The sequence below is a fragment of the Vulpes vulpes genome, chromosome 3 (assembly GCF_048418805.1).
Source record: "Vulpes vulpes isolate BD-2025 chromosome 3, VulVul3, whole genome shotgun sequence".
Lineage (NCBI taxonomy): Eukaryota > Metazoa > Chordata > Mammalia > Carnivora > Canidae > Vulpes > Vulpes vulpes.
In genome coordinates, this window is record NC_132782.1 from 20,898,881 (window position 1) to 20,924,963 (window position 26,083).

Here is a 26,083-nt window from a genome sequence, read left to right on the forward strand (position 1 = left end):
TTGAGCGCCTGCCTTTGGTTCAGGGCCTGATCCTGGAGTCCTGGGATCGAGTCCCACATTGGGCTCCTTGCATGGAGCCTGCTCCTCCCTCTGCCTGTGTCTCTGCCTTTCTCTCTCTGTCTCTCATGAATAAATAAATAAAATCTTAAAAAAACTAAACAAGTTTCCTAGTTGCAAAAGGTGATGCAACTATTGATGATTTATCCTTAAAAAACTTATTATTTAGTGTAGTGGGTAGAACTGTGTCTCCCCTTCCTCCACTCCCCTTCTCTAAAAAAGAGAAACAAGTATGTTCATGTTTCTAATCCCTGGTACCTATGAATGTGAGCTTATTTGGAAATAGTCTTTGCAGATGAAATCAAGTTAAGATGAGGTCACGCTGAATTAGGATAGACTCTAATCCGATGATTGGTTTCCTTATTAGAAGAGGGAAATTTGGACACAAACATATCTTGCCATGTGATGATGAAGCCAGAGATTTGAGTTGATTTGTCTGTAAACCAAGGAAGGCCACAGATTGCTGGCAACCTGCAGAGGCTGTAAAAAGGCAGGGAAAGATTTTTCCTAGAGTATTGAGAGACAGCCTGTGGATATCTTCGCTCTGGACTTCCAGCCTCTAAAATTGGGAGAGAATAAATTTCTGTTGTTTTAAGCCGTTTAACTTGTGGTCATGTGTTACGAATTTCTCATCAGGGAGAGGGGGGCTTGGGCTCACCAGATGATGTCTGAAGTCAGTTTCACTTGTAATATTTTTTGCCTCTAAATCTGTCACATATCCTGATCTTTCCTTAATCGTAGGCTTGTATAAACTGTCTAAAGAGTCACTTAGGGGATGTACTGTCTCCTCCTCTTCCTGCCCCTCATCCGTCAAAAGGGAGAAGAGTGTGAAACTTATCTTATTCTGCAGGATGAGCCGCTTTTCGGGGGCCCAGAATCGAAGAGCAAACTCTCAGCTGATGCACTGCTCACGCCTCCTCTCTGCAAAGAACCTTTGAATAAAGGAATAAACACTACTGGTCGGTCTATGGACTAATCAGCCTACAGTACAATGAAACAGAGGAAATTTAACGTGGATTTGAACCTGGGCTTCATTATCCAACCTGGGCAGGTAGCTTAAACTCTCTGAGCTGCTTTCTTTTTTTTCTTTTCTTTTTTTTTTTTTTTCTGAGCTGCTTTCTTATCCATAAAACGGGGGCACCAATATGGCCTTACTGGGTTGTGGGGAAGATGACATGAAATCGAACGCTGCACACATTTTTTTTTTACAGGGGCCTGGTACCGTGCGCTTAAAATACATCACTCGCCAGGGCGTCCCGGGTGGCTCAGCCGGTTAAGCATCCCACTGAGGTCGTGACCTCAGCGCTGGGAGATCGAGTCCCTCTCCCCGCGCGGAGTCGGCCCCTCCCCCCGCTCCTGCGCGTTCGCAAATAAAGAAATAATTCTTAAAAAAAGGAAAAAAAATTAACTTGGTTACAAAATGGGATACAGAACACCTCCAGGAACCCTCTCTCCAGCGCGCGGCCCTCCCCCACGCCGGAGCCCGCAGCGGCCAAGAGGCAGGCCCGGGGGCCCCGCCCACCGAGCGAGGCGCGCGCAGGCGGAAGTGCTCCCCGCCGCCGTCCGCCGCGCCGGAAGTTCCTGGCCGGGCCGGCGGCCACCTTGCGCGCCTCGCCGCCGCCCCCGCGCCCTGGTGCGCTGCGCCTGGTGGGCCGCGGAGGCCGGGAGCGGGCCTGGGAGCGGCCGGCGAGCACGCCGAGGGCCGTGCGGAGCGGGCGCCGCGGGCCTGCGCGCAGCCGCCATGTCTCTGGTGGCGGAAGCCTTCGTCTCGCAGATCGCAGGTAGCGCGCGCGGCCTCGGGCTGCGGTGGAGGCGGGGGCGGCGCGGGGAGCCTCTCTGCGTTCTGTGGCGTCAGGTGCCGAGTGCAGGCCTGGGGATACCGCGCGGAGGAGAGAGCGGAGGGGGACGCTTGGCCAAGGTCACCCCGCAGGGGCTGTCACGCCGCCTGCCTTCTCGTGGGCGCACCTGGGCCAGCTCCGGTTGGGCCGCGAGGGCCCTGGGGAGCGTGGAGTAGGCCGTGGGGGGGGGGGGGGGGCAGGGAGCGGGGGCGTGGCCACGGGGCCAGGTACTCCCAGGCCTCAGTTTGCGCGCGCGCGGGGAGCCTCGGTCGTGGGATCTGAAGTTTAAGGGGATTTGTCCCTAGCAAGTCGCCCTCGCTTCCCAATGCCACTTCAGGGCGACCGAAATTCTTGCTTCCTCTGCAAGCAACACAGTAGTACTGCCATTTGCCAGACCCCTGGGACTCACCGAAAAGTCCTTCATATGTTTTTGAGAAACACCTTTGGTTGGATGGACTGAATGAACGTGGCTGATGTAAATAGATTTGTTTTCTGTTTTCGAGGTTCTTATTTACTGTAGTGAGATCAAGTATCGTTGGGGAAGTGAGGAGACTAGGCATGGGTATTGTAGATGTGCTCTGACGGGCATCATTAATCTTCACTTCCTGACAGTATTTTCAACAAGAGTGAAGAGACACTTAACCAGGATAAATAGGTTACCTTTGAAATAAAGTAGTGTTTTGGAAATGGGATGTGCTGAATGTGTCATAAAATTCGCCGAAATGTTTTTCATTGCATTGCATTTACGTAAAGGTACATTTCTTTCTTTTTTTTTCCTTTTTCGCTTAAATACATTTTTTTCTGGAAGAGAGGGACGCTCCCACTAGATAACAATACTGAACACCTGTTTGTTGGTGCTCAGTAAATGTTTGTGACCTGAATCAATGAATAATCTTGAGATTTCAAACAGTGATTATTTCTGTTTTTACATTTATGTTAAAAGGTAGATCATTGATTTAATTTCCATTTCTGCTATGTTCAAAAAAAATCAACCATTTCACATTGTATGCTGATTCTGGTATACTGTATGCATGTGCCTCAATGTGTCATTTCTTCTAAAGGAAAAATTATGTCTTTTTTTTTAAAGATTTTATTTAGTTATTCATGAGACACACGAGAGAGAAGCAGAGACACAGGCAGAGGGAGAAGCAGGCTCCATGCAGGGAGCCTGATGTGGGACTCGATCCCGGGTCTCCAGGATCAGGCCCTGGGCGGGAAGGCAGGCGCTCAACTGCTGAGCCACCCAGGCATCCCTGATAAATGTCTTTTAATAAGTTTGGAATTTTGTCTCAGATAGTAAAATTTAAGAACTTACTAGGAATTTCATTTGTGTGCCATCTTAGCTATTTGTAATCTATTACTCTAGAAGGAGGTATTTAAAGATGAATAATTCAATAAATTATTTTGGGACAACTCCTAAGTCATAACACCACAAGAATAAATTCCAAATGAATTAAAAATCTAAATGTAAAATAAGAACAAAAACCAAATTGTAATAAAATAATTAGGAAAAATAAAGGAGATAGTTTTCAGTAATCTTGGGTAGCAGGGGAGGCCTAAGTAAGACACAGAATCCAAAATTCCTGGGAGGAAAAATTGCAGAAAAATTAGAAAAGCTTTATATGATAAAAGACATAAGTTTCTACAAAAATAAATGAAAAAGACAACAGGACCAAGGGTAAAGTATACAGGCAATTCACAAATGGGAAAATGTAAATGGACAATGAACATGTGAAAAGATGCTATCACTAAAAGTAGATAAAGTTTACCATTTTTGTCAGATGGGCAAAAATGAATATGATAATTTCTAGAACTGACAAGGGTATGGGAGAAAACATCTACCCTCAGACTGTTGGTGAGTCTGTAAATTATTGCTACTTTTTGAGAACTCAGTATAGCAAGATTGGTTAAAATGCCATCCTTTGACCTAGAAACTTTTCAGGGAATTTATCTGATATCTGAATTTACTGGATCGTTATTTAAAGCAATATGTAGCAGTATTCATTATAGCATTAATTTTAATAGCAAAACCCCATAAATGTGCTATATACATGTCAAATTATGGTATGCCCACATTATTATAAATAATAGAAATGAGATACATATACCTATTAAATATATTGGCTTGAAATTTATTATTATCTTAAATAAAAAACAAGTTATAGGATAATATATATACTGTATGAACCCATTGTTGTTAAATAAACCCTATATAAACTTGTATATATTTATGTAAGCAAAGAAAAACAGAATATTCAACTAATTTGAACTAGTAATTTCAGAGTAATAAGGGTGGGGAGTTGGTGGAGGGTAGAGGAACTACATTTTTGAATCGATCAAATTATTATAGTGAGAATATTTTGCTTGTGTAGTTTAAATTATTATAATTTTAAAATTAGAAGATTGTATTTGAGCAAGCAGTGAATAAGGGGTGGCTAAAATAATTTATAGGAAACAGTGTTTGACTTGTAAGTGACATAAATGTGACTCGGATCAAGCAGCTATTCAGAGTATTTTATTTCTGGCAATAATATGGTTTTCTTGAAAGAGGTCGACCTTAAGAGATTAGAGATACATATCTATATAGTCTTCTTATACATACAATAAATGTGAATGTTCTTAGAGTTGAGTGCTTTAATTTTTAGTGTATTTAACAGTTTGCTTAGTATTCCTTTCAGTGGGTGTGAGCTAACATACCGATAATTTCTTCTAGAAACATTTAGGGGTGCCTAAGTGCCTCAGCAGGTTAAACGTCTGCCTTGGGTTCAGGTCATGATCCCAGGGGTTGAGCCCCACATCAGGCTCCCTGCTCAGTGGGGAGCCTGCTTCTCCCTCTCCCTCTTTTGCTCCCCCTGCTGTGCTCTCTTGCTCTGTCAAATATATAAAATCTTAAAATAAAAAAAGAAAGAAACATTGAAAGGCATTTTGCATCTATCTGTGATATTCTTGAGAGCCTCATTCTTACGGCATCTTTTTGGAAGACTTCTGTGAACTCCCCAGTTTAAGTGAATCGTTTTTGTCTCTACCAATGTATTCTTCTCCAAAATCTCGTGTTTCTTACTCGTTACTGTACATCGTCAGTGGCTTACTCTCTTCATCGCCACTGTTATTTTGGTTCAGGGTTTTGTCATTTCTCGCTTGGATTACCGTAGTAATGTCTGAATTGGTTTCCATGTTTCTAGTGTGGCCTCCTTCCAATACAGTCTCCACACTGCAAGCCTCAGTGAGGTTTTGTTTATGCGATTTTGTTATTTTCCTAAAATGCAAACATGACTCCTCTTGTTTCAACACCTTCATTAGTTCAGAATCATCTGTAAGTGGAGTGAGGCATATAAGACCTGCCATAAATTGATCCATCTCTTCAGCCTCATCTCCTCTCTCTTAAATTCTCTTTCTATACTTTGTAGAGTTCATCTTTGGCACACATTGTCCTCCTCCTGAAATGCCCAGTTTGTTTGGATAACTCTTGTTTGTCCCTTAATGCTCTGGGCACATTTTAACTTGTAAGTCTTTTTTTTTTCCTGTCAAATGAGAATTTTTTTTTTCCTGATAATGATTATATGCTACATGACCATTGTAGACAATGAAGGAATCCAAGAGAATAAAATAACAATCAGCTAAAACCGTAACAGCCAGATTGACTTTATGTTTCACTGTCACCATTAAAACTTTGATGACCAGAGCTGTCTTGTTCTCTGCACCTAAATTAAAAAAAAACAACACGTAAATATAAAATGTACCTACTTTTAGTAACCTGTTTTGTCATATAATATTGAGATGTGTTTCCTTGTCTGCTAATGGAATCACACATCACCATTTTCATTGGTTGCATAGTATTTCATTGTAATGAAGAAATCATAATTATCTAGTTTCATTTTGGTGGGTATTTAGTGTGATATTAGGTCAACTGGAGAAGCAGAAGCTGTAGGATTTTGATTTCTAGCTCTAGCTTTCACTCCAACTCTAGCTTTGTATCGATGTCTCTACACACAAATGCAAACACACACACATACACACCCAAGGAATTAGCTTATGCTGTTGTGGGGGTTGGCCAACCAAGGACCATATCCACAAAGTAGACAGCCAGGAAGGGGAGATCTAGGAGGAAGAAAAGACACAGGCAGCAGATACTGCTTGCAGTGTTATGAATTCATAAGTCCTCTGTTAAAAGACTTCCAAATGATTAAATCAGATATACCCAGGATAATCTCTCTTTGGATTAATGTAAAGTCAACTGATTAGGGACTTTATTTATATCAGCAAAATCCTTCACAGTAGCTCCTAAATTAGTGTTTGGAAAACTGGGAGAAGGTGTTTATATGCTACAAAATGACTGTTGCTTCTCCTTTGACTTCCTAGAGCCTGCTTTTCCCTGGGATTCCCAGAGAATGTCCCTTCTAGCTCACCATGATCAGAAACAGTAGAAAAGGAATTCTGGCAACTTTAGTTCAGTCTGGCTAAGTTGATGTATCTTAAAGCCATCACTGGTATATATGATTTTTCTTTGATGTGAGCAGTGCTTTCATGGATGTATTTGCATATCTGCCGAGTAGTTTCGTTGGATAAATTTCTTAAAGTGGAAGAGGATTTTGTGTTTTTTAAAAATATTTTATTTATTTATTCATGAGAGACACGCAGAGAGAGGCAGAGACCCAGGCAGAGGAAGAAGCAGGCTCCATGCAGGGAGCCCGATGTGGGACTCGATCCCGGGACTCCAGGATCATGCCCTGAGCTGAAGGCAGATGCTCACCCACTGAACCACCCAGGCACCTCATGGAAGAGGACTTTGAATTGTTCTTGTTGCTTAATATGGAAAGGAAGGGTAGATTATGATTTTGAACTTGAATTTTCTTAATTTTTAGGTTTTGAATTAATAGCTTGGATCTTTAGATGATATGCTTGATTTAGAACTTTGGAAGAGGGATAAAAATAATCCTGGATATTGAATTGTTTTCAAAATCTTTTATAATAGCCTGTGTATTTTAAATTTACATTTGCTTATTTATTTATTTATTTTTAAAAATATTCATTTATTCATGAGAGAGAGAGAGAGAGAGGCAGGCAGGAACACAGGCAGCGGGAGAAGCAGGCTCCATGCAAGGAGCCCGATGTGGGACTCGATCCCAGGACTCCAGGATCATGCCCTGCACCGAAGGCAGGCGCCAAACCGCTGAGCCACCCAGGGATCCCCTGCTTTTTCTTTTAATGGCAAGATTTTCAGTACGTTATGTGAGGTTTTATTTTTTATTTATTTTTTAATTTTTACTGTCACTTGGGCATATATGCTAGTGGAGGGTTGAGTATCCCGATTTGAGCTGTGTGAGTATGTTTGAAGCAGTCACTGTAGCTGAGAGGTTGGAGTACTGTGATGGACAAGCCTGACTCCCTTGCATATCCCTGTACTAGGAGTGGCTCCAGGCTTTAGGGCTCCACAGAGCCACCAGATACAAAAGGTGAGAGATGCTGAGTGCTAAACAGCAGAAATCTCCCACAGTGTCAATCTTTTCTTTTTTTTTTTAAGATTTTATTTTTAAGTAATCTCTACACCCAACGTAGGGCTTGAACTTCCAGCCCCTGAGATTAAGAGTCACATGCTCCACAGACTGAGCCAGCCAGGTGCCCATCAATCACTTCTTTCACCTTTTTTTTTTTTTTTAAAGATTTTATTTATTTATTCCTGAGAGACATAGGCAGAGGGAGAAGCAGACTTCCCACAGTGAGCCTGATTTGGGACTTGATCCTAGGACCCCAGGATCATGATGTGAGTCAAAGGCAGACGCCCAATCACTGAGCCACTCAGGTGCCCATCACCTTGCTTTTATACTTCTGATGGACTTTGGAGTAAGTCAGACCTGGATGCTTACTAAATGTGTGACCTCGGGCAAATTATTTCCTTTTTAAAAAAGTGTTAGGTTTTTAAATTGCAAAATGGTAAAGATAATTTTAGATTTTTAAAAAATGATGAGGAAACATAATAATGCTTAGCCTTGTGTCTGACACACTGTAAGCGCTCTGTAAGTGTTCATTAATATCATTTTTAGCTGTTTACCTGTTTTTCTCTTTTACCAGACTTTGCCTCTAAAGGAGTGGAGGTCTGTTTATTAGACATTGCCAAAACGTTTTATCCTTAAAACTTAGCTGGTAATTATCTAGTTACTGATAAGAGTAAGCATCCCTTTTTGAGCCACTTCTAGATGACTTAGATACATAATTGCTAATATTAGCAGTTTGATCCTGTTTGATAAGCAGGATATTATTTTTGTTTTATAGATGGGGAAATTGAAGCTTTTTTTTTTTTTTTTTAAAGATTTTATTTATTTATTCATGAGAGACACACAGAGAGAGAGAGGCAGAGACACAGGCAGAGGGAGAAGCAGGCTCCATGCAGGGAACTTGATGTGGGACTTGATCCCAGGACTCTAGGATCATGCCCTGGGCCAAAGGCAGGCGCTAAACCGCTGCGCCACCCAGGGATCCCAAAATTGAAGCTCCTTAAGTAATAGAATATAAAGGTTAGGAACCAGGCCGTTTGAGTAAAACAGAACTGAGGTGTTTTTTTTTTTTTTTTTAAGGTTTTATTTATTTATTCGTGAGAGACACAGAGAGAGGCAGAGACACAACACAGGCAGAGGGAAAAGCAGGCTCCATGCAGGGACCCCGATGTGGGACTCAATCCCAGGACCCCAGGATCACGACCCAGGCCAAAGGCAGATGCCCAACCATGAGCCACCCAGGTGCCTGACAGAACTGAGTTCTAAGCTCAGCTCTGCTTCTTGTTCTGTGATTTTGAGCAGACTATCCCAGGCTACAGTTTCCTTATTTGTGAGAGGATAAAATGTTTCATAACATTATTAATCATCTAGTTCACGGTGATACATGTTAGTTTCTGATAACCACTTTTTATTGCTCCAAGGGCCTTTGAGGATGTTATATTTGTAATGCTATCCTATTGCCGTTTTTGGACAGTGTGTTGTCTGAAGTGTCTTTATTTCTAGTAACCCTATACCATCTTTCTGGATGACCTTATTACTTCACCAGTGCCTTGCTATATTTTAAGCATGTCAGTTAATTTCATCATACTGTAATTATTAATCTTTTGAAATCCGTACAATATCTGTTCTGTTCTTTATTTAGAAGCTCAGTAAACTATATAAAGAATAAAAAAAGACTTGTAATATTTCATTTATCTCATTGTGGGCATGTGGGTGCTTAATTATTTAAATTTATTAATAACTTCATTCTAGCAGTAGCATTAATTTATATTATGATCTGGAAAAGTAGTTTTACGGATTCCACAGAACCCATATGTAAGCATTTTGAAAGTAAGTATTATCAAAACAGGCTGTTTACAACATTTTGCTTTTAATCAGTAATAAAGTATATTCTATTTCATCCCTCTTCCATGTATTTACTAGGAAATGTGAACTTTATTTATTTGAGAGAGAAATTTATCTGGGGGACGGGCAGGGGCAGAGAGAAAGGGGGAGAGAGGGAGAGAGAGAGAGAATCATAAGCAGCCTTGTGCTCAGCACAGAGCCCAGCTTGGGGCTCAGTCACACAGCCCTGAGCTGAAATCAAGAATCAGGTATTTAACCGACTGAGCCACCTGGGAAATGTGGACTTTAAAAGCAGTTCAGAAGGGTACTAGAAGTGCAAAGAAGTAGAAACATGGTTTAAAAGTCCTTTGTAAGATAGAAGCGATGCTAAGATTTATTGAGAATGTAGAAAGTGGTAGTCAAGCCTCTTAACATCTGATGGTCAAAACTCTTGTATATGCAAAACTCTTGACTATCTAATGATGATGATTGTAGCAGATAATTGAAAAAATAAAATGTGTTCAATTCTTTTGTTCCTGAAAATAAAGATATATTGTTAGTTTTACTTAGTATTCTGAGGATTCTCCAGTATTGAGGAAGGCACTGAGGGATCATTGAGAAGTTATTGAACTGGCCATCACATTTCAGAGAATCTTCTTTCATTCATACTAGTCATGTGAATAGTCTCATACTGTAGTGCTTATCATCCTGGCGCATGCGAAGGTGACAATGAAGAGGCAGATGGAGAAGCAAAGCAAAGACAAAATAGGTTATACTTCAGAGTAGAGGCAAAGTACAATTTATTAACAGCAGTGTGGTTTTATTTTATTTTATCACACTTATATTCATGAATAGGTTGGAACCCAAATTCTCAGAGGCAGTGTTTCATTGCCTTTTAGAAAACTTTGATATGATGTTAAGATCACTTGAAAGTTTCTGATCTTGAAGTCGTCCATAGTTAATCATAATGTGAGTTTTAATTTTCTTATATGCTTTGTTTTAACATTCCATACTCTGAAATTACATGATTTTTAGTTTTTAATTTAAAAGATTTGGTGATGAATACTCCATAAAGATTTGCTAGTCTTATTTCTGTGAAGACTTTTGAGTTATTAATAATAGCTTAAGCCTTCCATATTTGAGTGAAAATTGAAAGAAAATATCATCAAACTTTTTAACATTTTTCAAACATTTTTGAAATTTCTTGATAAGCAGTTATCAGATGGACTGAAGATACCAAATGAAGATGAGATATTAAATTCTGCCTTCTCATTTTTTGTTCAAAGACAGAAGTTATAATATTCAGCAAACCCAGTTACATTTATGTGTAGAAGTATTTGCCTTGCCAGTAAGAGAAATGCATGTTTTAATTTTTTATTGCTTTGTAAATGATCCTCTATTCTTGAACACTTTTCTTATTTTTGTACGCTCTATAAATGAATCATGGTTTTGAACTTTTCTAACATCAGTAATAAAAATGAAATTTGATTGGTTAGTGATAAAGACAGTTCTTTTCATAAAAACAATCATTTTGTCATGGCAATTCCCATTAACTGTAACTGCATTAGCAAAATGGAAACTGTAAAAAGCATTTCATTTTGCTTATACACTTAGCTATGTTTTTGGGCTGATTATATATTTTTATCTTTAAGAACTTTTATAAGTTAAAGAAGTTTTGGCATGACTTAATCTGTATTTGGATTTTCAGAAAAGTTTGTTGGATATACTTATTGCAGGAGATACAGTATCTTTAGATATTGTCATGGAATTGCCCCCATGTCATATTTCGTTACCTGGTCAAACTAGAACACTTACTAGAATTTCATACAAATGAATTTATCATTTGTTAGGTGGGAAGAGCGCCTTCATTACTCCAGCGTTCTATAGGTAATATTGGCCCCTGAAGTTTTAATGATCTGGCTTTTTGTTGACCTCCTTTTCTTTGATTAGCCTTTACATTATAGGGGGATGTTTTAGCATCATGAATGGTAAATTTCTGGTTTTCTTATTTTATAAATTAAAAAAAGATTCTGTGTTAATAATAATGTAAAAGTAAAAGCTACCTTCTTTCTTTTCATTAGACATTGTTATATTTGTAATTTTTGCCATTCATCAGTTTCATATCCTGGTTTGACTAGTGAATGAAACTGGTTATGTAATGTTAACTATGTGGTAATTTACATTTATTTTTAGTTGAGATTGTGAATTATTTTTTAAGATTTATTTACTTGAGGGAGAGAGAAAGAGAGCACAAGCAGGTGAAGGCAAGGATAGAGGGAAAAGGAGAAACAGACTCCCCACTGAGCAGGGAGCCCAATGCTGGGCTTGATCCTAGAACCCCAAGAACATGACCTGAGCTGAAAGCAGGCGTTTAACCGATTGAACCACCCAGGTGCCCCAAGGTTGTGAATTATTCTCGATGTATTTTCTTCTCAAACAGGTTTCTCCTCACTGTATATACTTGTACTGATTTTCCCATACTGTCATTTTGTGGCTGTTTGGAGAGGTAGATTAATTTTAATATTAAATATTTAGAAAGGGAGGTAATATTTTAGAAATCATGGAAAGCAGTTTAGAGATACATATAAAATATGTTTTTCATTATTTACTGTTTTGGATTATCCTTGTATCATAGGTAAATGGCTTTACTGGTCTACTTTTTATAAAAAGATTGTAGTAAGCTCTGAGTTTAGCTAGCATAATTAAATCATTTTTCTCTTGGATTCTTTTTTTTTCTCTCATTTCCTGAATAATCTAGCAACTACCAACAGACCAGAGTTTCTGATGGAGGTAAGCCATTGTAGTCACTGGGTTCTAAATTCTGAGGACTGAAGGTCAGGGAGACATGATGTGGTCAGGAAATAGAGTGAGAGTTCAGAAAGGTAAATTTCAAGATAATGGGTTAATAAAATGGCACTGACTAAAGGGAGGGTGGAAATGTCAAAATCTATGCCTGAAGCAGTAAAGTAGAATTTATAAATGTAACATGGTCAGGAGTCAGTTTGGTAACTGATTTAGATGGAATTCTCAGGCCTCAGAAGGATTAATATTTAATTTTGTCTTTAATGATAGATCTATGACTAATAGTAACTATCAAAACTGAGACTGTTCAGTCACTATTGTACTATACAAATCACATCACAACTGGCATGTAAAACAGTCATTTTATTATGTTCATGGATCCTCTGGGTCAGTTGAGACAAGTCACAAGAGAGATGGCTTGTTTCTACCTCACAATGTTTGGATCCTCAGGTAGAGAGACTCAAAGGCTAGGGATCCAACAATTGAGGGCTGGAAACATCTGGAAGCATCTTCACTTACAGATCTAAGAATTGCGGACTAGGAACTCAGCTGTGGTTGTTTTCTGGAATATTTATACATGGCCTCTCATGTGGCCTGGGCTTTCTTGAAGCCTGGGAGCCTCCGAGCAGTCAGACATTTTACTCAGTGCTCCAAAGGCCTGTGTTCAAGTTACCAGAGAAGATGCATCACCTTTATGACCTTGGAAATCTTGAAGCATCACTTTTGCCATATTCTGTTGGTCACAACAGAGTTGAGTCTGGCCAGATTCAAGGAAAGGGGATTTAACTTCACCTCCTGATGGGTGGATGGGGTAGTTGGGGTGTTGGTGAGGTTCTAGAAGAGCTCGTGGGACAGAATACACTGTTGTGGCCATCTTTAAGAAGGTAATATGCCACAGTGAACAAGGTGGCAATATATGGTGCGTAGAGGTCACTTGAGTCTGTTTTAATTAGATCTGGGAACTGACTAATCCCATTTAAGGTTCTCAAACACGATGGGGGTGGATAGGAGTGGGTGTAGGTAGAATGGTATGTAAAGGTAGGGTGTTGTCACGCATTATAATCAGTTATCTTTGGAGCTGTCTAAAACAAGCCATGCTTGTATTGCATGGCATTTCTCAAACCTCATGCATACACTTGCACACATGTTCCCTTTTTTCTCCCCAAAGGCCTGTTATATGTGAAGGTTGATGGCAGCTCTAGGGCAAGTTATTTTTAAAACACTCTATAGATGATTGGGCTGTGCACCTGTTGTTAGGAACCATTAAGCAGTTTGGAGAGCAAGTGAGTTTATGAGTTTCCACTATTGAATTTAGTACATATTATTGAGATATCAGTCCTTAATTTGCTTTGATGGTTTTATTTCCAGAATTATAGCAACTTTTGGTGCCAGATATCTTTCAGACTTTAGATAGCAAAAGACCTGCTTGATTTCCAACGGGATATATTTATTTGTTAGGTTGAGTACCTAATTTGCACTAGATCCTCTGCTAAGTGCTGGCTTACTTAGAAGAATAAAACAATTCTTGCCTTTGATGAACTTACTTTTCTTGTGTAGGACACATCCATTGAAATGGATAATTTCAATATAAAGTGGTGTTTTGATAAATAGAAATGGTAATTTAGGAAGTCTTTACTGAGCCCGTTTTATCACTTCTCAAACTGAATTGGGGTGTTAGATTTTCAGTAAATATCTCAAACTTCTCTCCTGCCCCTCATCTTCTGTCTTGCACACTTCTTTTTTTGTTTGTTTTTTAAAGATTTTATTTATTTGACAGAGTGAGAGAGAGCAAGAGCACAAACGGGGAGCAGTAGGCAGAGGGAGAGAGAGAAGGGACTTTTATACCCAGGGCTCAATCCCAGGACTCTGAGATCATGACCTGAGCCTGAGGCAGATGCTTAACTGACTGAGCCACCCTGGTGCCCCTGTCTGGTACACTTCTAATTATATTTTGGATCCAGTTCAGATTTTATGTCCTCTTGTGGATTATTTCTTGTCTTCCTCAGACAGATTTAGTTATTTCCTTAAGAGGATTCCCATAGTATTTTATATGTACTTCTGGTCTGATACTTCTGTTAATAGTAATTATTGATATATTCTGTGAGCTAGAGACTGTCTGTATAAGGCACCTATATGATTTATCTAATTTTATTTTTCCAGCAACCTTAAAAGGTAGGTAACATTTCCCCTTTTTACAGATGAAGTAACTGAAGTAAGAATAGGTTAATAAGCAACTTGGTCAAGGTCACTCCGATAATAAGTTGTAGAGTTGGGAGGGGAACTTATATGTATCTGATTTTAAGATCTATTTTTCCCTACACAACCTGTATTCACTTACTGTATTTTAAATGTATTTTTAAAAGATTTTATTTATTTATTTTTGTGGGCAGGGGGAGAGAGAGCGCACATGAGGGGGAGGAGGAGAGGGAGAGCGGCATAGGAGGAGGGAGAGGGACAAGCAGACTCTGAATTGAGCATGGAGCCCATTGCATGGCTTGATCTCATGACCCTGAGATCATGACCTGATCTGAAACCAAGTCGGATGCTTAACTGACTGAGCCACTCAGGTGTCCCTGACTTACTGTATTTTTAAAAAATTTTATTATTATTTTAAAAAATTTTTTATTTTTTATATATTTTTTTGACTTACTGTATTTTAAGTGGTTATGTGTGTATCAGTCACCTGTTCTTCTCCCCCCAACTCTCTCTCCAGGCTCTGTTCCCCCTACCCATTCAACAAAGTTAGATCCTGAGGAGCAATGATCGTTTTATATTCATATTTGGCTTTTTATCATATTTTGGTAGTTTATAAAAAAACCTATGTTCGTTCAGTTAAATGCCTTTAATATATATCTTTCCTCTGTCTCTGAGGATTTTTCCATCCCTATGCTCTTATTCATGAAGGGATTCTGTGATGGTTGGGCTATATTTATATTCTTTCTTTGTTTCTTTGTTTCTTTATCTTGCAGTTTTGCCAAGATTTTAGAAGGCACAAGGACAGATCAAATCTTCTGTAGGGTCATTTGTTTCATGACTAGCTGGGAGGAGTGAGGAAGGAGGAATGGAAAGGAGGTAGAAAGGAGTGGTCACCTCAGGAGTTTATCTAGAGTACTGAGAGTAGTAAGCACATAGTAGATACTTAAAACATAGGCTTTTTTTTTTTTTAAAGATTTTATTTATGTATTTGTAAGAGACACACAGAGAAAGAGAGAGAGGCAGAGACATAGGCAGAGGGAGAAGCAGGCCCCATGCAGGGAACCTGATGTGGGACCAGATCCCGGGATTCTGGGATCACACCCTGAGCCAAAGGCAGATGCTCAACCACTGAGCCAGCCAGGTGTCCCAAAACATAGGTGTTGTTAACCAGTGATTGTGTTTGATTTAGAGTAGTGGGAGAATTGCTCTTTAGTTTGAGGAGCATCTATTTTCCGTTTTCTAGATTTAGATTTGTAGAACTATCACACCTTAAATATTAACATTGTTAACATTGTTGAGGTCTGATACTTTTGTGGGGCTGTTTGTCATCTTTGTTTTTTTTTTTTTTTTTTGGCCAGAAATTGCACTTTTCATCATAACCAGCTGTTCTGTATAGATCTGCTATTGATCTCATATTCATTTCCATTTCTGAGAAAAGTTCAGACTTACTGTCAGTGTTTCTTCTTTATCAATTTCAAATCACCATTTTTAAAAAAAAATTCAGGTATTGAGTCTTGGTTACAAGGTTCATATATATTCACAATCACACATAATTGGCCTGCTTTTTTTTTTTTTTTAATTTATTTATTCATGACAGACACACAGAGAGAGGCAGAGACACAGGCAGAGGGAGAAGCAGGCTCCATGCAGGGAGCCTGACATGGGACTCAATCCCGGGTCTCCAGGATCACACCCCAGGCCAAAGGCGGCGCTAAACCGCTGGGCCACTGGGCTGCCCTGGCCTGCTTTTTTATCGGAAATTAATGAAAAATGGCTGGTTATTTTTATAATGCAACAAAGTCTAAATATGACCATTTGAGAAGAAGACGTTTACTTATTACTAAGAAAGAATGGAAGGCTTTAAATTTAACATGTATTCACTTTAGCTTCAGTTATTGGCTTGTTGATGTTGTGAATTAGTCTTCTTGACCCTTGTTAACCTCCAGAAGTTTGTTAGTTTTATGAAATTGATCCTTGAATGCCATTTTGAGATTGATCTCCAGTTTCACATAGATAGGTTTTGATGGCTCATGTTCAAGCCTCATAATGACTAACTTAATTTTACTTTCCTTATTGATTACATCTAATGGAAAAACTATCATTTAACCACTTTGGTTCCAAAATAAGCGAGGCCTCCATTCATTAATCTTAAAGGCTTACTCTGGAACACTATAATATTGAAACCTGTCACTAAGGCATGTTTTAAAACATGGCTTTAAGCCACAAGTGCAAATATTTAAGTAGAATAAGATGGACAAAAATCTTCTAGAATAAAATTAAACCACACAGGTCCTTACTACCACGTTTTCTGAGGGAAGTGAATGAAAGAGGTGAAAGAACTTAATCTTTTATCAGGTGTATTCTGTGTATCAGGGATAGTCTGTTTTTTGTAGTATTTATAGACCATCTGCATCAGAGTGCTTTGGGGCCTGTTTGGATTCTTGGTTCTCATCTCTACAGTATTAGAATCTCAGAGTTTAGGGTTTGGTGGAAATACGTAATTTTATGAAGTTCCACAGATCATTTTTACTAAGGGTTGAGAACTACTGTTGTAGGATGATTATAATTGCTTTAAATTCTAATTAATTATTACCTAAGAATGTTTGCGGGCTATGTAAGAGGTTAGCTAACACAGTTTGTGCTCACTGACTGGAGCCGGACTACCTGTGGTCAGACCCTGGCTCTTGTTGCTAACTAACACTGTAACTTTGAGCAAATTACTTATGCTTGTGCCTCAGTTTTCTTATTATAAAATACAGATAATAATAATAGTGTATACCTCATAAAGTTGTGAGATGGTTAACATGTCAAGCACTTAAGTGCACAATAAACATAGTAAGAGTCCTAAAATTTTGTTTACCTCGACTTTATTGAGGTATGGTTTACATATGCTTTTAAAGTATACAATTCAGCAGTATTTTTAGGATATTTACAGAGTTGTGATTATTATTACAATCAAATTGTAGAACATTTCCATCACTCCAAAAAGAAGTCCCTTGCCCATTTACAGTCTTGTTTCTTATTCCCAGCCTGAAACAACCATTAATCTACTTTCTATCTCTGTAGATTTGCCTGTTTTGAGCATTTCATATAAATGGAATAAATACAATTTCTTTGGTGACTGCCTTCTTTCACTGGGCATAATGCCTTTAAAATTTATGCCTGTTATAGCATGTATCAATACTTGGTTCTTTTTTATTACCAAGCACTGTTCTGTTGTATGGATATGCCATATTTTGTTCATCCATTCTTCAATTGATGGTCATTTGGGTTGCTTCCACTTTTTGGCTGTTGTTAAAAAATGCTGGTGTGAACATTTATCTACAAGTTTCCGTGTGGATATATGTTTTTTTTTTTTCATTTCCCCTGGGTGAATACCTAGGAGTTGAATTGCTAAGTCATGGGAATTCTGTTTAGCATTTTGAGAAACTGCTAAAATTTATATTCCTACCAGCAGTGCGTGAGTTCCAAATTTTCTATACCCTTTAAACATTTTTTATTTCCTGTCTTGATAGGCATTCTGTGGGTGTGAAGTAGTAAACATTGTGGTTTTGACTTACATTTCTCTAATGACTCATGATATTGAGTATGTTTTCATGTGCTTGTTGGTTATTCATGTATCTCCTTTGGAGAAAAGTGTTCAAATCCTATGCCCATTAAAAAATTGTGTTATTTGTCTTTTGAGTTGTAAAAGTTTTTTATGAATTCTGGATATAACATTTGTCAGTCTTGGGGAATCTTAGCTCTTATCATCGTCATCATCGTTATCATTATCTACCTAGATAGAAGTTTAGGTAGTGTTTGACCAGAAGAAGATAGATTCTCCTTATTTTCTAGTTTATTTGGGGCCTTACTTTGGTTGTGAGGGGGGAAGTTCTGCCCTCTACTAGTTTTCTTGAATTTTGAACTGGTTTGCTTTCTATCCTTTGCTTTCTGAATGGCAGGTTATTAGAACCCATTTGTCTTGGATAGTAATTCTATCATATTATTTGTGTGCCTTCACTTTGGGTCATTTTAATTGCCCCTATAAAAGGGATCCCAAAGTGTTCCTTAGCCCCTTACACTGTGTGAGAACAGAAGTCAGAGACCCAGAAGAGGGACCATGACCAGAACCTGACCATGCTGGCATCCTTATCTTGGGCTTCCAGCATCCAGAACTGTGAGGAAGAAATTTCTGTAGTGTATAAGCCCCCAGTCTGTGGTACATTGTTGTTGAAGCCCAAATGGACTAGGACAAGTAGCCTTACTACCATATTAAAGAATGCATACTTGCCAGCTTTTTTAGGTTTGTGGAAGTGGCACATGCCACATGACACTTGTGTTCTCCAAAGTGAGCCATTTTCTGACATGAACATTGTTCTCTGACTATTGAGGTGATGGGAGAATGGTTTTAAATTCTTTTTGTGGGAAGAGTCACTTCCTGCATATACACCCTGTGTGATATCATTAAACATCCCCTATGAAACAGTAGCTCAGGGCCATTGCTGTTTAATACTTTCATGATCAGTATTTTCTGGAATATGGTATTATCTCTGAATTGTTATTATAGTTTGTAGATTGAATTGCTTTAAATCTAACACATAGTTCTTAAAATTCTAGTTTTGATAAAGTCCCATGTCATCATACTGTAAGTCTAAACATCTTAAAAATCTATTTTAAATGAAAGCTTTATATCATAACTGCCTAAACCTTGATAGGTGTCAGTGTTGATATCACAGAGATCATCAGCATAATAATTATGTCAAACTAGTAAACTTACTTCCTTCTTTTCTCTTTGTGTCTTGCAGTAACCTGTCCATGTTTATGAGCTGCCAAATGCTTTTTGAGTATTTTGTTTTCTCAGTAGTATTTGCGTTTATACCTTTGGCAGAAAGCCATCCAAATTTGGAGATAGGCTATACATGTTTCTTATTCCTTTTGTATAACACTGTCTAAATAGTCTTAGGAAGCTGAAGAGATGACATCTATGAGCTTTTGGAATCTAGTTGCCTAAGGATAAACTGGGTTTGACTTCATTAGTGCACAAATGATAGGGTTGTGTAGAGTTATTATAACATTAATCAATTTGATGGATTGGAAATATGACAGTACTGAAGCAGCATGTAATATTAGTGCCTATTATTCTACAAATTATGTCTTCACCTACATTCATATGCCAGAAGAGTCATGTTGTGCATTAAGAATGCAGAACTTAAAAAACAACAACACAGGGCACTTCTTTCCATGGCCCTTCTCTGGTCCTCTTAGATTAGATCATCAAGAAATAGACTTTGGAATTAGACTTTTTTATTAGGTCATAGCACTTTCATGCTGTGAAATACTCTATGTTGAATGGCAGAGATAGATTATCTGCCCCTTCTATGGCCAAACTTGATACTGGAAAAATACTATAGGTAAAATACAGCATGTGTAAGAGATGAAGGCATATATGTGTATATATATATATATATATATATATATGTGAATTTATGGGCCAGTAGTTACTTCGCTATAAGTCATAATAGACTAGTAGTACTTTTTTTGTTGTTGTTCTTATATTGTATTGGTTGATAAAGCTTAAAAATAGTAGATACTTTTAAGATAATTAAATGAGAAGCAAATATGTATTTTTTGGGGCGTAGGTATTATTTTACCCTGTGTGCATTTCTAACACTAATTTATTTATATATGCTTTTGTTTATTTTTATCTTATAGCTTTCAAAAGTCCAAGAGTATGTATCCTCTCTTTTTAAAATTTTTATTTATTTATTTAATTTTTAATTTATTTTTATTTTTTATTTTTTAATATATTTTTTAATTTAATTTTTTATTTTTATTTATTTATTTATTCTTTTAAAGATTTAATTTATTTATTCATGAGACACACACACACACACACACACACACACACACACACACACACAGGCAGAGACAGGCAGAGGGAGAAGCAGGCTCCATGCAAGGAGCCTGATGTGGGACTTGATCCTGGGTCTCCAGGATCACACCCTGGGCTGCAGGTGGCGCTAAACTGCTGCGCCACCGGGGCTGCCCCTATTTAATTTTTTAAAAAAAGATCTATCCATTTATTTTAGAGAGAGAGTGTACATGTACCAGTGAGGGGAAGGGCAGAGGGAGAGAACCTTCAAGCAGACTCCCTATTGAACACAGAGCCCCACGTGGGGCTCCATCTCATGACCCATGAGATCATGATCTGAGTTGAAACCAAGGATCAGGTGCTTAACTGACTGAGCCACACAGGCACTCCCCCTCTCTCTCTCTCTTTTTTTTTTTTTAAACACTGTTCTTCCCAACTTAAATACTTACAGGAGTGGAGAAAATGTCAGTGTTTTTTCTTGGTAAAAATAGTAAGAACTTTCATGGGTTTTTCGCTAAGGAATAAGATGTCATTCTAATTTGAGGTAATGAATTAATGTGGGTCACTAAGTACCTCAGAGTAAGTTATTGCTGTTATGGAAATGATATAGTTTCTTATTAAAAAATTTCTGAAAGGTAGATTTACTTTGAAACTCTTGAAATAAAGATATTAGCTTACAGTGATACTTAGACAAAAATTAAATCTAGCTTAGTATGTAGTCTTATTTTAACATAGTTACTATAAATGCCACATTCAGTTTGGAGCAATTGAGAAGCCAAGTCTTTTTTTTTTTTTTTTTAAAGATTTATTTATTTATGATAGAGGGGGGGGGTAGAGACACAGGAGGAGGGAGAAGCAGGCTCCATGCCGGGAGCCCGACGCGGGACTTGATCCCGGGACTCCAGGATCATGCCCCGGGCCAAAGGCAGGCGCTAAACCTCTGAGCCACCCAGGGATCCCCGAGAAGCCAAGTCTTTAATAAATAATCTCAGGACCATAGGATTTCCACATTCTGGGGATTTACTGCATAGAAAGAGAGATAAAATATTGATATAATAATAGAATAGCTGATGAATTACTGAACTCTACATCTGAACTGTAGGTTGACTAATTGAATTTACATAAAAATAGTAGAATAAAGTAGAAAGTAATATAGGATATAAGACAAGTGCAGACTGCTTTAGACAGTATAGATAAAAGAAAAATTAGATTTGTTCAGTTAAAAAGCCTTCTTGATGTAGGTGTCATTTAACCTTGGTGTTGAAAAAGGTATAGGATTTGGATATGTGGTGGTGCAGGGACTATTCTTGGACAGGAGAAGAAGTTGAGCAAAGTCACAAAGGTGAGAAAGTTTGAAGTATATAGGGGAAATTTTAGGTATTATGGTAAGATATGAGGGTCTTGTTTTATTCCCCCCACACCCCCTGTATTAACTTAGGTGTGTTCTTTCCAACCTTTTCTCATAGTCAAAAAAGATGATTTTGCACAATAGAGGAGGACTCCTTTTTGTTCAGGGGTATGTGAATGGCTGGGTTCTTTGCTAAAATGTCAAATAAGTAGTTGTTTAATAATGCGGTATTTTTCAAAGTGGAGTGGGATGTAACTCCCTGCATTACGTAAGACAGTTGTTTGAAGTACAGAAAGTAAGTATTGGAGCTTGGATTTCAACTTATTTTTTTACTCTGTTTTCTTTTTTAATGTGTGCTTTATAATGTACATGATTTGTTAGTTTAGGAGTACTGACCGTGTCATCTCTAAATCTATTTGTGCCTAATGCTCAAATATTTTTTTTTTTTGTTGGGGAACTTAGATTTTAAAAAGCAGTGGTGCCTGGGTTAGAGTTGTAGGGTGTGGAAAGGGGAGTTCTGAGATAACAGGTCAGATAACTGAAGGCCTTGTGTCGGTTTTAGGAGTGCTGTAACAGTAATATCAGATGGAAACTGTACATTTGACCTGAAACAAAGAAACACATTTCCAGGTTTAGGGTCAGTGCTGAGGTAGTTAACGGAATTAGATTCCGCCAACCATTTAGGCTGCTGTTTGATATTTTTATATTTGTGTTACTGGTTGTAGTATTAAAGTTTTCTTGGTCAAGTTTCCCTTTTTTAGCCATGTTATGTAATTTCCTTATCTTCTGTGGTGCATTCTTAGCATAAACAGTACAGGATAATAACAATACTGATAGTGGTAATAATAAAAACATTCAGCCAACATTTACTGATTAGGTAGTAAGTTCTGGGGATGAAGTGGTAAGCAAAGATCAGAAAGGAACACTGAATTCATGGTGTTTATGTTCTATTAGGGGAAATAAACAATCAGTCCTCAAATCAGTGTAAAAATATTGTCTGTGTCAAGTGGTACTTGCTGTCAAGCTAGTAAAGAGTGTTTGAACTATTCAGGGAGGGTCAGGGAAGGCTTCCCTGAAGACATGACTGGCTACATATTGGGCCAGTAGGGCCCAGTGCAAAAGGATCACATGAGGCCTCTGCTCAAAGAATTCTAAGACTAAGAGAACGTTAAACCAGGTGTGGAGCCCTTCTAAGCACCAGCCTTGTGCAGTTGCTCAGGTGGCATGTCCAGGAAGCCAGCCCAACATCTCAGCATGTTTGAGCTGATACAGTAGCAGTGGAAGATAGCTCCTGGGCAGAGAAAACAGCACAAATGAATCTCTGGGGCAGGAAGGAACATGGTGCATCCAGAAACTGACTGAAAGCTAGTGTGGCCAGATTGTAGAGTGCGGTGAGGCCAGAAGGCCAGAGAGAGAGAGAGGGTGATGTGTAAGGCCAAGTTGAGGAATCTGATCTTTATTCCAAGATCCACACCAACTGTTGATGTGTTTTAGGCATAAAGTTTACTTTTGATGTGCTAATAATACCAGTATCTTGCACCTTAACAGCATTGAGCAACAGTCTCTCTCAGTCCTCCATATCCTACCATAATTTTTCCAGAAACTTTGAGTCTCACCTTTTTTTTTTTTTTTTTTTTTTAAGATTTTATTTATTTATTTGAGAGAGCACAAGCAGGGGCAGAGGGAGAGGGGAAAAGCAGGCTTCCCACTGAGCAAGGAGGTCATTGTGGGGCTCTATCCCAGGACCCTGAGATCATGACCTGATCTGAAGGCAGATGCTTAAGCGACATAGCCACCCTGGTGCTCCTGAGTCTCACTTTCTTTTTTTTTTTTTTTTTTTTAAATTTTATTTAAATGGGTCTCACCTTCTGTATGTATTCTAAGGCTGATCTTTCCCAAAGGTGAGTTTAATAAGGCACTTCACACTGGGGAGTGTTTTTGGTGGTAGAAGCTGAAAATAGATGAGTCATGAACTTTTATTCACTATTGAATTTGTTTATGATTTAAAACATTTTAGGTCAATGGAGGTAAAACTAGTAAGAGATAAAAATGTTTTATTATTACGTAAGATGTTTCTTTTTAAATGCTACAGATTTTTAAGGGCTGTTGTCAGCACTGTAACTTAAAAAATTTTAATCTCCCTCTTTTATAGATGATCGGGGCAATGGGTCGGTTTTGGCTTGCCTAACCTTGGGAAAGAGGAATAGGAAAGCAGTTGCATTTTGGGGCTTTGTCTTTCAGGTAATAGGCGTTCTTGGTAAAGAAGACTTTCATTAATGTTATCCAATCTGAGAAATAGGCATTGTTCTTTGTCAGGTGTGGATAAGAGTGTTCATGATTCATGGATTTACTTACAAGGGCAGTTAATAGAGTTTGTTTCCTGGAAAGGTACCTACGTGGTTGGTTTGTAGATCCATTACCATGCCACACAACTTAGGATTTTCACTTTTGGTTCTCTATCAAATGACATTCAAGCTCTTTCTTGTCCCAGGTCATGTTTAAAATGTAATTACTTGAGCTGGTTCATGTGGGTGATGCACTTAAATCAGTGATATTTGTATGCTTTGAGCTGCTCATGGGTGAGATGGGTAGTCGATCATTCCTTGCATAGTCTACCATTTCTTGCCTCCTGGTCCATGGATACACTAAAATGTCATGCTGCTAAACTGACATAGAGTTTTATCAGCCGATTTGCCTTCTCTTTTTAAATAATAGATTCTATTTGTGAAGGTAGCACCAGATGTTTTTGGCAGTTACTTTCTGAGAATTTTTTTTTCTAGATTTTATTTATTCACCAGAGACACAGAGAATGAGGCAGAGACATAGGCAGAGGGAGAAGCAGGGTCCCTGTAGGGAGCCCCATGCGGGACCTGGTTCTAGGACCCAGGGATCACACTCTGAGCCAAAGGCATATATGTGTTCAACCGCTGAGCCACCCAGGCATCCCTGAGAATTTATTTTCAACAGTAGTTTCTAAGTTGGAATATGTTTCATATTCTGGAACAAGGAAAATATACCCCTTCACCTCAGTTTCCATCTTTAGGTTCTTATTAATAACAGAGATTTCAGTATTTGTAGGCAACTTCTTTATTTTTATTTGTAATCAGGTAACGTGTCTCTAGATTTCTTTATTTTCACATATGTCTGTTGTATTAGATCTAGAGAATCCATGGTAGTGATAATAAATTAACGTTTACCTGAACACATAAATTTCTGTTCATATGAGAACTCTGCGATACTGCCCAGTAGTGAAGTAACTTCTGATTAATCAGAGAATACTTAAATTATATCGTGTATGTGCTTAATGCTAAGTGTATGTTATTGCATTGTTTTGAAAATTTGTAATCCATGTATAGTACATATAAAATCTAGCTAACCATAAGTTAAAATTATCAGAATATTTAATTAGAACACCCTATTGCTTTAGCATAGATGATAATATTAAGTTTAGTAAAATTTTGATTAGCCAGAATGTTTAGGGAACAAAGTGGTAGGTTTAATCAAGTATCAGGGTAGCCTATACAGATGGGACATATCTGTGACCTCAAGAAACTTAGTTTCAGTATCTTTGAAATTTTTGTAAATTTTATTTATATGCTTCATTGCTTTAATTAGATTTGGATGCATATAATTGAATCTTTTTAAAAATAATTGAATCTTCAGTGATGTAGGATTTTATAACAAATGAACCTCATGGTATTGTTTCTCATATAGATGTAAACGGTATAGGTGTGCTGACCATACAGTTTATCCTAAAAGGTTATTTTTTAGTAATTTGCTGATGTCAGCTTGTTTTTGTTTCCTTGACTTTTGTTTTAAAAACTGTGTTACACAGGTTAATTGGGTTCTTCCTGAAATTCTATTTTGTTAAAAGTTTACAGAAACGTATAATAAATATTTAGTTTTACTGCCTTTTTGGTATGTGAGTTGAAACTCACTAGCTTTTATGTATGTGTATAATATATATATTTTTAAAGATTTTATTTATTTATTCATGAGAGACACAGAGAGAGAGGCAGGACACATAGGCAGAGGGAGAAGCAGGCTCCATGCAGGGAGTCAGATGTGGGACTTGATCCCGGGACTCCGGGATCATGCCCTGAGCCGAAGGCAGACGCCCAACTGCTGAGCCACCCAGGCATTCCTGTATATGTATAATATTATGAGCAACAGCATATAAAACTATGGATGGTGTATTTTGCTTGAGGTTTTCATGGTATTATTCCTAAATATGAGCCTAATTTTGTATATCCCAAACCAAACCAAAAGTAGCATTTATAATAATATGATTTTTTTCCTTTTCATTCTGAAGTATGAGTAAAAGCAAATTAAAGGCCTCCTTGCTCCCTAGACTGTTTAGTGCATCTCAATGAGATGTTAAGAGTTATGGTCAAGCCTGGCTTCAGGCTTAAAATTAGTTTTATTAGCTTTATTTCACATCGTAGGTATTTACAGGTTCATCATGCCATTCCACTTTGTTTTTGTGGAGTGGTGGTGGTGGGTTCAAGGCAATGGAATGTTCTAGAATACAACAGGGTTCTTCTGTATGTTTAAATACTACCAATTTATTTTTTATTTTTATTTTTTAAATACTACCAATTTATAAGGAAAGATGTGTAGCTTGAAAAAGATATATTTGATTCTTTTGTATAGTGTTGTCTGTTTGAAATTT

At 38.1% G+C, this 26,083-nt stretch overlaps 1 protein-coding gene across 7 annotated transcripts in view; it reads left to right on the forward strand.

Annotated features, from left to right (window-relative positions):
* Positions 1–1,649: 1,649 nt before the first annotated feature.
* MTX2 (metaxin 2) overlaps positions 1,650–26,083 on the forward strand; it is a 65,526-nt gene continuing 41,092 nt past the window's right edge. For 3 of the 7 annotated variants that reach the window (XM_072752016.1, XM_072752023.1, XM_072752018.1), the window contains exon 1: positions 1,650–1,838. In XM_072752016.1, the coding sequence (XP_072608117.1) occupies positions 1,799–1,838 (40 nt within the window). In that variant the 5' untranslated portion in view covers positions 1,650–1,798. Of the gene's footprint in view, positions 2,037–2,232; positions 2,371–23,563; positions 23,653–26,083 lie in introns of all 7 variants that reach the window. The other 4 variants (XM_072752022.1, XM_072752019.1, XM_072752020.1 and 1 more) reach the window with 4 other exon arrangements.